The 13,527-nt window shown below is 45.3% G+C and overlaps 1 protein-coding gene across 1 annotated transcript in view; it reads left to right on the top strand.

Moving 5' to 3' along the window:
* The window catches only part of LOC135816228 (uncharacterized), a 66,863-nt gene extending 60,467 nt beyond the window's left edge, over nucleotides 1–6,396 (top strand). The window contains exons 6-7 of the mRNA XM_065329635.1: nucleotides 1,402–1,749; nucleotides 6,260–6,396. Coding sequence (XP_065185707.1) covers nucleotides 1,402–1,749; nucleotides 6,260–6,396 — 485 coding nt within the window. The remainder of the gene's footprint in view (nucleotides 1–1,401; nucleotides 1,750–6,259) is intronic.
* Nucleotides 6,397–13,527: the final 7,131 nt, after the last annotated feature.

Raw genomic sequence — 13,527 nt, 5'->3', positions numbered from 1 at the left:
TACATTGCATGCTACACTGCATGCTACATTGCATGCTACATTCTGCTACATTCTGCTACACTGTGACGACGAACTGAATTCTGAGCAGGCGTACTTGAGATTCTGACACATAATTTTACCAACAGAGGCTCTGCATCACTAAGCTTCTCTTACCATACTGTGTAAAATAATGATGTTCGCATGCGCGGTACAATACTAATGTCCCGCTATTACAGCTCATGCTTATCTTGGTTGCGCTCACCTTCCCCTCCTTATGTTATTTCTATAACTTAGAACCTTCCAAGTTGGAAGGCTGTTGGAGTGCGCATCCAAGATGTGCTAGAGCTGTTAGACAGTTAGTTGTAGAACGTCAGTACCGTCGGTCAGTGTCGTGCAATGTTATCGCATGAGCTGATTGTTTAGTAACTGGTGGTGTTAGTGGACATTATAGTGTAACTTGTAGTTCCTTTGTCCTTTTTGCTTTTCATTATTATTGCGCTACTATTGTCGCGCTTCTATTGTCCCGCTTCTAGAAGTGATTCTAAGCGCTTGATTCTCTTCATTCTAATCATCCTTCAACCACTCTAGCTAAGCCTTTAAGGCTCATGATAATATAAGCTTGGATCCATTGCAACTATGTGTTGTGTTCTCTGTTTAAATTTGTTTATCTCTGACCGGAGTAAAGTCAGGATTACAACAATTACCTTCACTGGCCTTTATACTTTATTCTTCTTTTAGTCGATATCACGTAATTAGGCAAATTTGCCTGTTTGTTCTTCGACTCTAAATAAACAAACAACAAGCGCAGCATGCAAATACGGCAAATAAGGCAGAAGCAGTGTGCATACACGCAATTATGGTGTATACCTAATAGGGTATGAAGTCAACATAACTCGTGAAAATGCCTATGCAAAAATGTGTTCGAAAAGTAACAGTTGGCTATGATGCAGGAAACTATCTCTGCAATCTGGCAGACGATGAAATAATTTGAAACTAGACAAATTGACAATCAGCGAGTCAGAGAAAAGGAAACATGGTACTAGCAAGAGAAAAAAGGAGCAGAGCAGGCGTGGAAAATGCAGAGTATAGATAGAAGAACAGAACGGTAAGCAAAGTGTCAAACGAAGAACCCGACGTACAGATTCAAATCTATAATCCAAAGCAATGAATAGTTGTGCATTATGGTATCATTTTACTTGTGGTGAAAGAGGAGAACTATTCTACTTCACCCATCGACGCAATTGTGTGATTCCCAAGGACTCTCGATGCAAGCAACAAATAGTGCAGAGAGTTAACAAATCTTCTGTCCAACCATGTTGAATAACTAACCCCCTCACAGCCAACCCCTCTCTCTCTCTCTCTCTCTCTCTCTCTCTCTCTCTCTCTCTCTCTCTCTCTCTCTCTCTTTCTCTCGCACTACAGCTGACACTGTTGCTGCAGAGCTGGCCAAGAATCACTCCCAATTCTTCATCGTGAATGCCGGTACAAGTGATATACTTCTGCCCTCAGCCCATCTTCGTAACTACCTGGTCAACTTAAGTGTTTGGTTTCGGCCGTACAAAGTCGAGTGCGTTAACATTCCTAGTACAAACCAGTCAGACACCTGTAGTTACAGTGTGTTCAATGAGTCAGTCCCGTTCAAGGATGGCCTATACGAGTTTGCCCTGTCTCCACACAACTCTACACTACTTAGTATACCTGTTCTATACACAGTTCACCCAAGACCAACTACCACTGTACCTCGGATGACCAGCATGCCTGGTAACAATGGTAAGTATTCAGTGTGTTTATGTTTAGCTAATATGCCTTTCTGTCTACCGTACTTCTCTACATATCCCAGTACCAATGAATGTGAGACAGGTGCATATCACACATGTGATGTAATAACAGAGAGGATGCGATATATTTACAACAGACATGGTGTATTTACGGAGGGCACAATGTGTATACAAGAGATATGGTTCTCTGGGATACATATACAGCACTCGCAGTACATACCGTATTTCCTCGTATACAACACCTTCCTCGAATACAAGGCCGGGGCAGGGGGCGATTGAAAAAATACAAGACCGTCTCCGATTAGAAGACCGGGCCTACTAAATGAGTATGAGAAAAATAGAAGACTGTGCTCAAACTGTGTAGAAGAAAATGGAAGAACGGGGGTAAAACTGTGTGGCGAAAAATAGAAGGCCGGAGGGTCAAACTGGGTTGAAAGAATAAAAGACCGTCCTCAATTATAAGGCCGGGTTAGGACGAGTTTGAAAAAATAGTAGACCGGCCTACTATTTGCGGAAATACTGTTTACAACACTTGGAGTAGATTTATTGCTGTCAGAACGCCTCTGCAGAAGTAGCAGTGTAGTCTGAGAGTGCATGTACAGTACAAAAGACACTGCAGTCAGAATGTATGTACAGTATAATAGACACTGCAGTCAGAATGTATGTACAGTACAATAGACACTGCAGTCAGAATGTATGTACAGTACAATAGACACTGCAGTCAGAATGTATGTACAGTACAATAGACACTGCAGTCAGAATGTATGTACAGTACAATAGACACTGTAGTCAGAATGTATGTACAGTACAATAGACACTGCAGTCAGAATGTATGTACAGTACAATAGACACTGTAGTCAGAATGTATGTACAGTATAATAGACACTGCAGTCAGAATGTATGTACAGTACAATAGACACTGCAGTCAGAATGTATGTACAGTACAATAGACACTGCAGTCAGAATGTATGTACAGTACAATAGACACTGCAGTCAGAATGTATGTACAGTACAATAGACACTGTAGTCAGAATGTATGTACAGTACAATAGACACTGCAGTCAGAATGTATGTACAGTACAATAGACACTGCAGTCAGAATGTATGTACAGTACAATAGACACTGTAGTCAGAATGTATGTACAGTACAATAGACACTGCAGTCAGAATGTATGTACAGTACAATAGACACTGCAGTCAGAATGTATGTACAGTACAATAGACACTGCAGTCAGAATGTATGTACAGTACAATAGACACTGTAGTCAGAATGTATGTACAGTACAATAGACACTGCAGTCAGAATGTATGTACAGTACAATAGACACTGCAGTCAGAATGTATGTACAGTATAATAGACACTGCAGTCAGAATGTATGTACAGTACAATAGACACTGCAGTCAGAATGTATGTACAGTACAATAGACACTGTAGTCAGAATGTATGTACAGTATAATAGACACTGTAGTCAGAATGTATGTACAGTACAATAGACACTGCAGTCAGAATGTATGTACAGTACAATAGACACTGTAGTCAGAATGTATGTACAGTACAATAGACACTGTAGTCAGAATGTATGTACAGTACAATAGACACTGTAGTCAGAATGTATGTACAGTACAATAGACACTGCAGTCAGAATGTATGTACAGTACAATAGACACTGCAGTCAGAATGTATGTACAGTACAATAGACACTGTAGTCAGAATGTATGTACAGTATAATAGACACTGTAGTCAGAATGTATGTACAGTATAATAGACACTGCAGTCAGAATGTATGTACAGTATAATAGACACTGCAGTCAGAATGTATGTACAGTACAATAGACACTGTAGTCAGAATGTATGTACAGTATAATAGACACTGTAGTCAGAATGTATGTACAGTACAATAGACACTGTAGTCAGAATGTATGTACAGTACAATAGACACTGTAGTCAGAATGTATGTACAGTATAATAGACACTGCAGTCAGAATGTATGTACAGTATAATAGACACTGTAGTCAGAATGTATGTACAGTATAATAGACACTGCAGTCAGAATGTATGTACAGTACAATAGACACTGCAGTCAGAATGTATGTACAGTATAATAGACACTGCAGTCAGAATGTATGTACAGTACAATAGACACTGCAGTCAGAATGTATGTACAGTACAATAGACACTGCAGTCAGAATGTATGTACAGTACAATAGACACTGCAGTCAGAATGTATGTACAGTATAATATGCATGTACATGCACTTACAATGAACTCAGGGAAGTAACCGTGAATACAAGGCAGTCACAGAGCACGTGAATGTACATTCGTCCCTCTCTAATTCCGCACTTGTTTATCCGGAACCCTTGCCAACCGGCGCACTTTCTGACGAAACCGATTTTTTTCCTTCAATTCCAACATCTTTATCCGGCACTTCCGCCTCCGGCAGTGACTTTTTGAAACGAATGGCTCAAACTGCACGTAGTTTGATTTCATAATCCGGCAGTCGTGTATCGCGTACTGGACAGGTGCACTCCTTGCCAGGCCAGGCTAGGCCAGTCTGGTCAGTGCCGCGCGCGCGGGGCCACTTCAGAGTTCAGTTCAGTTGACAACTGTCCTCGACCTCGCGCGGGAGAGTTCAGTTCGGTTGGTTGTTAGGACTTTTCCGAACCCTAACTCAATGTATACAAGGAGAAAGACCAAGGAACTACAAGTTACGCTATACTGTCCACTAACACCACCAGTTTCTAAACAATCAGCTCATGCGACAACATTGCACGACACTGACTGACGGTACTGACATTCTACAACTAACTACAACGTTCGACCTGCATGATGTCGACTGCTTGCGTGGCCTTCTCAAGAGGGTCAATGTTGTCCAGGAGACAACGGCTAAGCAGTCAACAATACTTTCTTATTTTAGCAAGGAGTAGTGTCCTGCCAATTTTCAGGTGTGTGTGCGTATGTGTGCAAGAGTACATGTGAACATGTTCTCTGTTTTACTTTATCACTGTGTATATTCCTGGAGAACAGTTGAGAATATAAAGCCGTGCACCAAATACTTGGGTCAACACGGAAAAACCCTGCGTTTTGACGTATGATACATGCATGTAATTCGGTAGGGCCGGGTCAGAGGGCAGGATTTCTTAATCCAGCACCCTCGTTAATCCAGCAGAAAACGCCGTAGCAAAAGGTGCCGGATTAGAGAGGGACGACTGTAAATTGTAAATGCGTAGCGTACTAACTGTTATGGCTACCGCCTGTGAAGAAGGTGTTTGGCGGCAATGAGCGTTGAAGGACAATACCAGCTGGTAGATATTCAAATTGCGTTTCCATGGTGACGTGTAACAGAGCCAGTATTGCCCATATACTCACTCACATGTAGGCTGACAGGCAGCTCAGCAGGTGTTACGATTCATTCTACTGGGAGAAGCCTTGTCGTAGAGCGCTGGGTTAAATTGCTATCACCCCGTGTCTTTTCTATCATTTTCTGTTTTTTACTATCTTTTTGGCTTCTTCTTCATAAGCTGTCGACGGAGACTCCCTGGAATTCGGCTAAGGCTTGGGTTAATTCAAATACACACAGCCAGTGTGCAGCGGTGATGCAAAGGAGAATGTCCTGAAAGCGGAGGGGGGGGGGGGGTGTATGTGGTGGCACTATTGGCTGTTGCACCGCTCCAGCTGTCTAAATGCAATGTCTGAAAGGAGAAGCTCCCGAAGGCATGATGGTGGGAGATGTGGCGGTATGCTCCGGTAATTCCAGCCCACTTTGTTCTGATCCGGAAATGTTCGTAAATCCGGTAGCTTGCGCACCAAATAGTGCGCGAAACCGTGTGGAAAATGTCATTACAGGCAATGTTTGAATACCACCTACAATCCCCTCCTACGTGGTGTTGCTATCAGGTGGTTGTTTTCCTGACCACATCCACGTGATGTGTAATGTGATGTGCAATGTGATGTGTAATGCAAGCTAGCTGCTGGCATGTGTGACATATAAATACTCCGGTATTGGAACTTTCTAAGCAAGTGATCATGTGACCATGTGTCAGTGTGACAGGTTTAGTGACAACGCCGCTGGCGCAGAATTGCGAACAAAAGGACGGGCTGAATCCGCATGTCACGGTGTGTGCGTGTGTGTGTGCGTGCGTGCGTGCGCGCGTGTGTGTGTGTGTGTGTGTGTGCGCGTGCGTGTGCGTGCGCGTGTGTGTGTGTGTGTGTGTGTGTGTGTGTGTGTGTGTGTGTGTGTGTGTGTGTGTGTGTGTGTGTGTGTGTGTGTGATTGCTTTACTGTACATGGAAGAACAAACCAATCATGCAAGTAAACTTAGGCTGTGATGCACTGATTTTTTGATTGTCCGTCACAGCCTAAGTTAACTTGCTTGATTCATTTTTCTTCCATGTACGGTAAAGCCGTTACACGTGTCGATTCATCTCTTGTTCGTAATTCTGAAACAGTTATCACCTCATCGCTTATTTACACGCTGCTGTGTGTCACTGTTTTCCTTATATAGCTTCTTCATCGTCAGACGGTATGCCATCGGTGGTCAGTTCCTCGCCGAGCGGAACTGATGTTACCCAAAAGCCAGCATGGTTGGTCTGTACATTGGCATTGGTGGTGCAGTGCTATTGGCAGCACTTGTTCTCATAACGGTCTGCCTGGTGGTGGTGGTGGTTGTCACGAACATCAGTCGTGATCATTTATGTGCCCCCTTTTTTTTGCACCAAGTGATTCCCTTTTGTATGCACCCAGCCATGTCTGGCTGTCCTGCAGCTAGCAGTGTGCTCTACTTGCTCTCTGTTGTATGCATGTACCCGTTTCTGGCTGCCGTGCATGTCGCGGTGTGCTCCCCTTTCTGCGCATGTATCCGTTTCTGGCTGCCGTGCATGTCGCGGTGTGCTCCCCTTTCTGCGCATGTATCCGTTTCTGGCTGCTACAGCTCGCGTTGCGCTTCCCTTGCTCTCCTATGTGTACACACGTCCATTTCTGGCTGTACACGCATGCCTATTTCTGCCTTCGCGCTGACCCCTGAGGAATCGCTTGAGCCTAGTATGGATCCAGTGATCCGAATGTAGCGCCGTTCTCAGCAAGAACTTGCCGACTTTATATTTTGTTGCTCTACAAGCAGCTTTTCGCTAGTCTTCTTCATGTCTCTTCTTAGAGTAGAGATCAGTTTTTTTCCTGCTCTAATCAGTAGCTCAGAGCTACATCAATAGCAATAATAAAACCTTATAAAAGACAAAAAAAAACTCTTGTCGATGCGATGACAACGACGACAAACTGGTGCCAAAACCCTACTAAGTAGATGCCAGCGAAGAAGGATAAGACGCCCGTCGGGACTTTGTTCCTCAGACGTAGGCAGGTGCATGTGCAGCAAGTGGCCATTCAGAGAGACATCAAGGAAGCCTCTGCCCTGCTCCAGACCATCGAACCTGCCTCTCCCGATACGGACACCTTGCAAAAGCTAAGTTTCTTGTGCTGTGTTTTAGAATCTTCCTTATTAGCATATGACGATTTTTGTGGTAGTTTAGCTGAGATTTTGGTTCCTGAGAATCTGGGTATCTCTAAAGAAGATGTTGAAACTGAGTTAGAGGATTGTGTAAATTGCTCATCATCTGTTCGCTCCACAATTACTGCCATCAAACGCACGTTACACACGTCATCGCCTTGCGCGATCGGAAACCCAGCTGGCGCTAGCGACCCAGACTCGCATGATCAACATGTCTTAGCCTCAGCATCACTACACGCTACCGCAACAAAACTGCTATCTACCACACAACAACAACATAAATCCATGACTCAAACACAGTCACAGCTCCTACAACAACAGACCGCTCTCCTCAACACGCTACAATCTCAATCTCAGCCTTGTACTACTTCAACAACAACATCTGTCAAATTACCAAAATTTGAAATTTCCAAATTTTCTGGAGATTTTTTGAAATGGAGCGAGTTCCATGACATGTTCATGTCCTCAATTGACAGTAACACGGGACTGTCAGATATACAAAAACTCACCTACCTCAAGGACCACGTTACTGGGTTGGCCCATGACGCCATCTCCGGCCTCCCTTTGTCGAACGCAAACTACACCATTGCGTTGGATATCCTTCGTGCCCGATTCGGCACTAAACAAGTACTGGTGGATTCGCATTACACGTCAATGCTCGACTTACCTTCCGCGTCGAACACCACGACCTCGTTACGCAAGTTGTATGACCAGTTAGAAATTCACTTGCGTAGCCTTGATGCTCTCGGCGAGAAAACTGACTCAGGCGTAATTATCTCCATCATGACAAGCAAACTTCCACGTGCCACACTTGTAACCCTTGAGCTAAAAAAGGGCCCAACGCCATGGACCTGCCAGGACTTAAGAGACGCTCTAGGAGTGTACATTGCGGCACACAAAGCGGCAGATCGCCTTTGCCCTGCAAAGAAGCCCAACGACACGAGCAGCTTCAAGGCCTCTCATGCCACATCCCCTTCCCCATCTCCATCTTCTGGGCATTCATTACCAGTACAAGCAATGTCTCGGCGAAAGCCTACTTGTGCATTTTGCAAGGCCGCACATTATACAGACGAATGCACCAAAGTTACCACGATCAATGACAGACAGAAGGCAGCTAAAGGTCGTTGCCTCAAATGCTTCAGTACACGGCACAGTACACGTGAATGCACTAGCACAATCACTTGCTATCATTGCAAAACGTCTGGCCATCACCGCAGTTTGTGCCCGACTAAATTCACAGCCTCATCCCAAACCAGCCTAAGCGCTCATGCGGAGGTTTTCACACCTCACGCCAACACACTTACAGCGAACGGTGGTAGCCATGTCGTAATGCAAACGGCCGTAGCATCATGCTCAACACACGATGGTGACATTGTCAATGCGAGAATCTTGTTCGACACTGGTGCAAATCGAACGTATGTCACTTCACACTTAGCAACACGTCTCAACCTGCCTACAGTCGGTAAGCAGTATATTTCTTTAGCAACCTTTGGCAATAGCAAGCGACACACAACAGAATATGACCAGGTGGAAGTTAGGGTGCAGTGCAATGATGGCTCTATGCACCTCCTCAAAGCATGTGTGTTACCAGAAATAACTGCACCGATTCAGAGGGTAGAATTGGCAAAGCGGTATCCAGTCTTGCAATCATTGCCCCTTGCCGAACCGCTAGCTTCTTCTTCAGGCTCATTGCCCATCGACATACTGGTGGGCCTCGATCACTACTACCATATTGTGGGTCCAGACCGCTTGGAACTTCCAGGGGGACTTGTCCTCCTGCAGTCTTCCCTCGGCTTCATTTGTACAGGTACGGTACCTACACCGGCCACGTCGGAGGGTCAATCATGTCTTGCAGTCCACAGTCACAGCGATGGAGATCCCTCTATGGACTTGCAGCGGTTTTGGGCAGCGGAAGAGTTCCCTGTCCCAGACAACGCAGACCACGAAGACATCGTTCTTCAGCGATTCCTCCACACACTCTCTTTCGAGGACTCTCGCTATGTTGTCGAGTGGCCATGGCGGGACCTGCACGACGAACTTCCATCCAACTACGGATTAGCACTGGGCCGACTGACTTCCCTTTTGAAACGTGTCACGTCAAAGCGTACTCTTCTTCAACAGTACAACAGTGTGTTGCAAGATCAGTTGACCAAAGGCATTATTGAGATAGTACCGCCTGGGCCCACTTCGAATTCTGTGCATTATCTTCCCCACCACTGCGTAGAGAAGCCTTCACACACGACTACAAAGCTCCGAATAGTCTACGATGCTTCCGCCAAGCTCTCACGCTCCCACCCCAGCCTGAACGACTGCCTAGCTGCTGGCCCGAACCTCGTCCCTGATCTCGCTGGAGTCCTTCTGCGTTTCCGCCTTTCGCCTATTGCCATTTCCAGTGACATAGAAAAAGCTTTCCTTCAACTCAGCCTATGCAAAGCAGACAGAGACGTCACTCGTTTTCTGTGGGTCAAGGACCTTGATCAACCACCCTCACCAGAGAATCTTGTAGTCTACCGCTTCTGTCGTGTGCCATTCGGGGTGATCAGTAGCCCCTTCCTTCTAGCAGCTACTGTTCGCCATCATCTTTCTATTGCCGACGTCCCAGACGCGCAAGAACTTCTTCGGAATATCTATGTAGACAACTTGTTTATCGGCGCAACCTCTCCTGATGAGGCCCTTCATAAGTACACTGCAACGAAGAAGTTATTCTCAGCCGCATCGATGAATGCCCGAGAATGGTCCAGCAACAGTCCAGAGTTCCTTCACCACGTTCCCGAACTCGATTGCGCTTCAACCGGTACACAAAAGTGCCTTGGTATGCTTTGGGATACCTGTCAAGATAGTCTCTTCTGTACAAAGGTCGCTGCCACTCATGCCGTCATAGCAACCAAACGTCACCTACTGCAAACCGTGGCCAAGTTCTTCGATCCCCTTGGATTGCTTTCTCCTGTTCTGGTGCGCGCCAAGATACTTCTCCAGGACGTGTGGAAGTTAGATGTAGGCTGGGATGACCCTCTTCCACTTGAAATCTTGGATCGATGGCAGAGTATTGCGATTGATTTAGAGGAAGCGCATACTGTAGCCTTCCCTCGGTACGTCGGCAACGCATCACCCAATGTCTCGCATGCGCTCCATGTCTTCTGCGATGCGTCTGAAGCAGCCTATGGCGTAGCTGCCTATCTTGTTACCGACAATGCCCACGAGCGGACATCTCACCTCATCTACAGCAAGTCTCGTGTTGCGCCAGTAAAGCCGTGCTCCATCCCCCGCCTCGAGCTGATGGCAGCTCTACTTGGTGCCCGAGTCATCCTCTACTTACGCAAGGAGCTTCCTTTGGCCTTCTGCTCCACAGTGTTGTGGTACGTCATAAGAAGGATGGTGTTCCTGCCTGATGGTTGACTTGTGAACAAGATCGACATTGTTTGAATTCGTTGTGGACTTTGTCTTTGCTATTTTCGTTCTGTCTATTCTCTCACGTTTCTTCTCTCTCTCATATCTTCTGTAGAACTTCTTTCCAGTCTGTCTCTCTGCTCTTCTCTCTGCTCTTCATCTCAAGAACTTTTCTCTTTTCCATTTCTTCGTTCTTGTACTTCTCTAAACTTCTCTACTCTTTTTTTTAGTCTTTTTTCTTTTTTATTATTTATTTGTAGAAAGGCAATGGACATATGGGTACGAGTTAAGAGTAACTCTCCATCACTGTAACCAGCTGGGTACTATATACACTTTATTTATTTATTATTTTATCGTCTCCACTTCATGGCACATAATAATACATAGCCACTACAAGAAAGGGAGGGTGAGTCCAACCACTTGTTTAGTTTCTTTTTGAGAGTTTTCAGTTTTCAGTTTTTGTTGTTTGTGAATACAGTCAATACACTTTATACAGTCTTCAAGCGAGCAGTAGTTTTCGATATGTGGTCGTGACTTGGGTTGTCCGTATTGCCCTGAACAGATGGAGTTAGTCACCAGCATCATAGATCAGGTGAGTAAGCACCGGGATGGATGGTACGCTTTCCAACGGCCAAAGAGAGTTGGAAAGCTTGTGTCTTTGTGGGTAACTTGAACATTTGGGGCCCATGTAAAATCGCACTGATTTTGGGATTTCCCTGCAACTTTTTGCTTCAGCAAAAATGTTGTGCTTGACCGCATTCCTGTCACTTCGCAGTGGCTTTTCGTTGGTGCAGTTTGTATCCCACCCTCCCACCCCTGACTTCTGGGTGTGTGTTTATCAATATAATCTTATTGGCTTTCTTATTGGCCATGTGGCTGTGGCTGTTACGACTGCTTTTCTTTTGTAGTTAAAAAAACGTAGGGGTGGTGTGTGCGTCGCGGGCCTTTGTATGATTACGTACAGCTTCAGATTGTATGGCTAGTGCCAGGGGAGTTGCATGGGAAGAATACTACTGTATTGTGATTGAACTGAAGCTGGATGATGACCGTGTGGTGAGTGTGTGGGGGTTTTCAAGATACCGTCCTGCTGCAGGGATGTCGGTCCTTTAGCTTGGACGGGTGTTGTTACATTCATTGTAACATCTTGTCGTTTTCTGTGGGCTTTGCTGTGCGACTGGCAGCAGTGTATCTTGTGCTTATTTTTCTTATCTCTATGCATACAATTATTTAAAAAATTAAAAAAATCAGGAAGAGGATAATATAATAATAATATTCGCGTTATCCGCGTCGGCATCGCTTGACTGTTCAGAAACACACAAACTAGCCTTCGCATCCGCAGGCCACCACTATGCCTGTTCACCTTAGTGGCAAATGCAGACCTCACAAGTGAGCCAGGGGAGAGGAGGTTAGTCTCTCAAGTTGAGTCTCAACCAATCGGGCGTGTAACGGCCCATAAGTTGAACTTGATAACCCTGTAAACTGCATCCTTGTTATTCTCACTCTCACTCTGTGGGTTTTGCTGTGCGACTAGCAGCAGTATATCTTGTGCTTATTTTTCTTATCTTTATGCATACAATTATTTAAAAAATTAAAAAAATCAGGAAGAGGATAATATATTATAATATTAAGGACGTTTAGCAACGCGAAAGTTCGAAAGAAAATTCGAGTCTGGGAATGAGTACAGAAACAAAGGTCGAAACTTCGAAAACTTGGACGCGAAGTTGCAGTGATTTGCGAAAGTAACTTTCTCTTTTCTCGGTACGCATTTCACTACAGGGAGTAGTAATTTTACAGCCCCTGCTTGAGACTGAACTGCATATACCATGTATACGGTACGGTACTATAAGATTCAAATAGCTTCGAGAAAAAGTCGTTTCGCATTGCTAAACCTCACAAGTTTTCTTTTTCGAAATAGATTTTCGCGAAATATCGCCACCACCAAAAGTTCGAATTTTCGCATTGCTAAACGTCCCTAATAATATTATTCGCGGGACCCGCGTCGGCATCGCTTGAATGTTCAGAAACACACAAACTAGCCTTCGCACCCGCAGGCCACCACTATGCCTGTTCACCTTAGTGGCGAATGCAGACCTCACAAGTGAGTCAGGGGAGAGGAGGTTAGTCTCTCAACCAATCGGGCGTGTAACGGCCCATATTGCCATAACCCTGTGAACTGCATCCTTGTTATTCTCACTCCGAGCTGTGAGTACCCAGTTGACCGCGCAGTTCAGCACGCGTAATAAGTCTTTTTACACGCTCCCTGCTACCAGCGCGGGTCTTGAACTCGGGACCTCATGATTCGCAGGCAGGCCTGCTAACCAATCGGCCATATGCGTTGGTTCTGAGGATCTAATATCAATAAATAGAGCCATTGCCGAGCCACCGTGCTCACAGCAGAGACTTCTGTGTGTGTTATTGTCGTGAAAGTGGACCACAAAGACACACTGAGTATGCATATGCACACTATGCACACTATGCACAAGCCAACGGTCACTTGCAATCACGTCTTCTTTGCTATTGCAGAGGTGACTCAGCAGTACTAGAACCTTGTGCATGCGTGTCTATGTGCGTGCGTCTGGCTTTGTGTTTATGTGTTGTCTTAATTGTTGGTGTGTGTGCGTGTGCGTGTGTGTGTGTGTGTGTGTGTGTGTGTGTGTGTGTGTGTGTTCAATGCAGGAGCTCTGGAAGCTGCAGGTGAGAGGTCAGCTAACAACAGACATACATCTGGCACGGGATGCGTTACCAGTCTGTCAAGTATGGTTCTAGCCACGGTTCATCGGTTACAGCCCCCAACTCCACTCAGGTACATACCCATCCTCCTGAATGCCAAATACGGTTGTGTAAACAGGCACGTACCACACTCACTAGCACACTGGTCACCATGG

This window comes from Sycon ciliatum, chromosome 4, assembly GCF_964019385.1.
Source record: "Sycon ciliatum chromosome 4, ocSycCili1.1, whole genome shotgun sequence".
In the NCBI taxonomy this organism is placed as follows: domain Eukaryota; kingdom Metazoa; phylum Porifera; class Calcarea; order Leucosolenida; family Sycettidae; genus Sycon; species Sycon ciliatum.
This window is presented reverse-complemented; position numbering and strand designations above follow the sequence as displayed.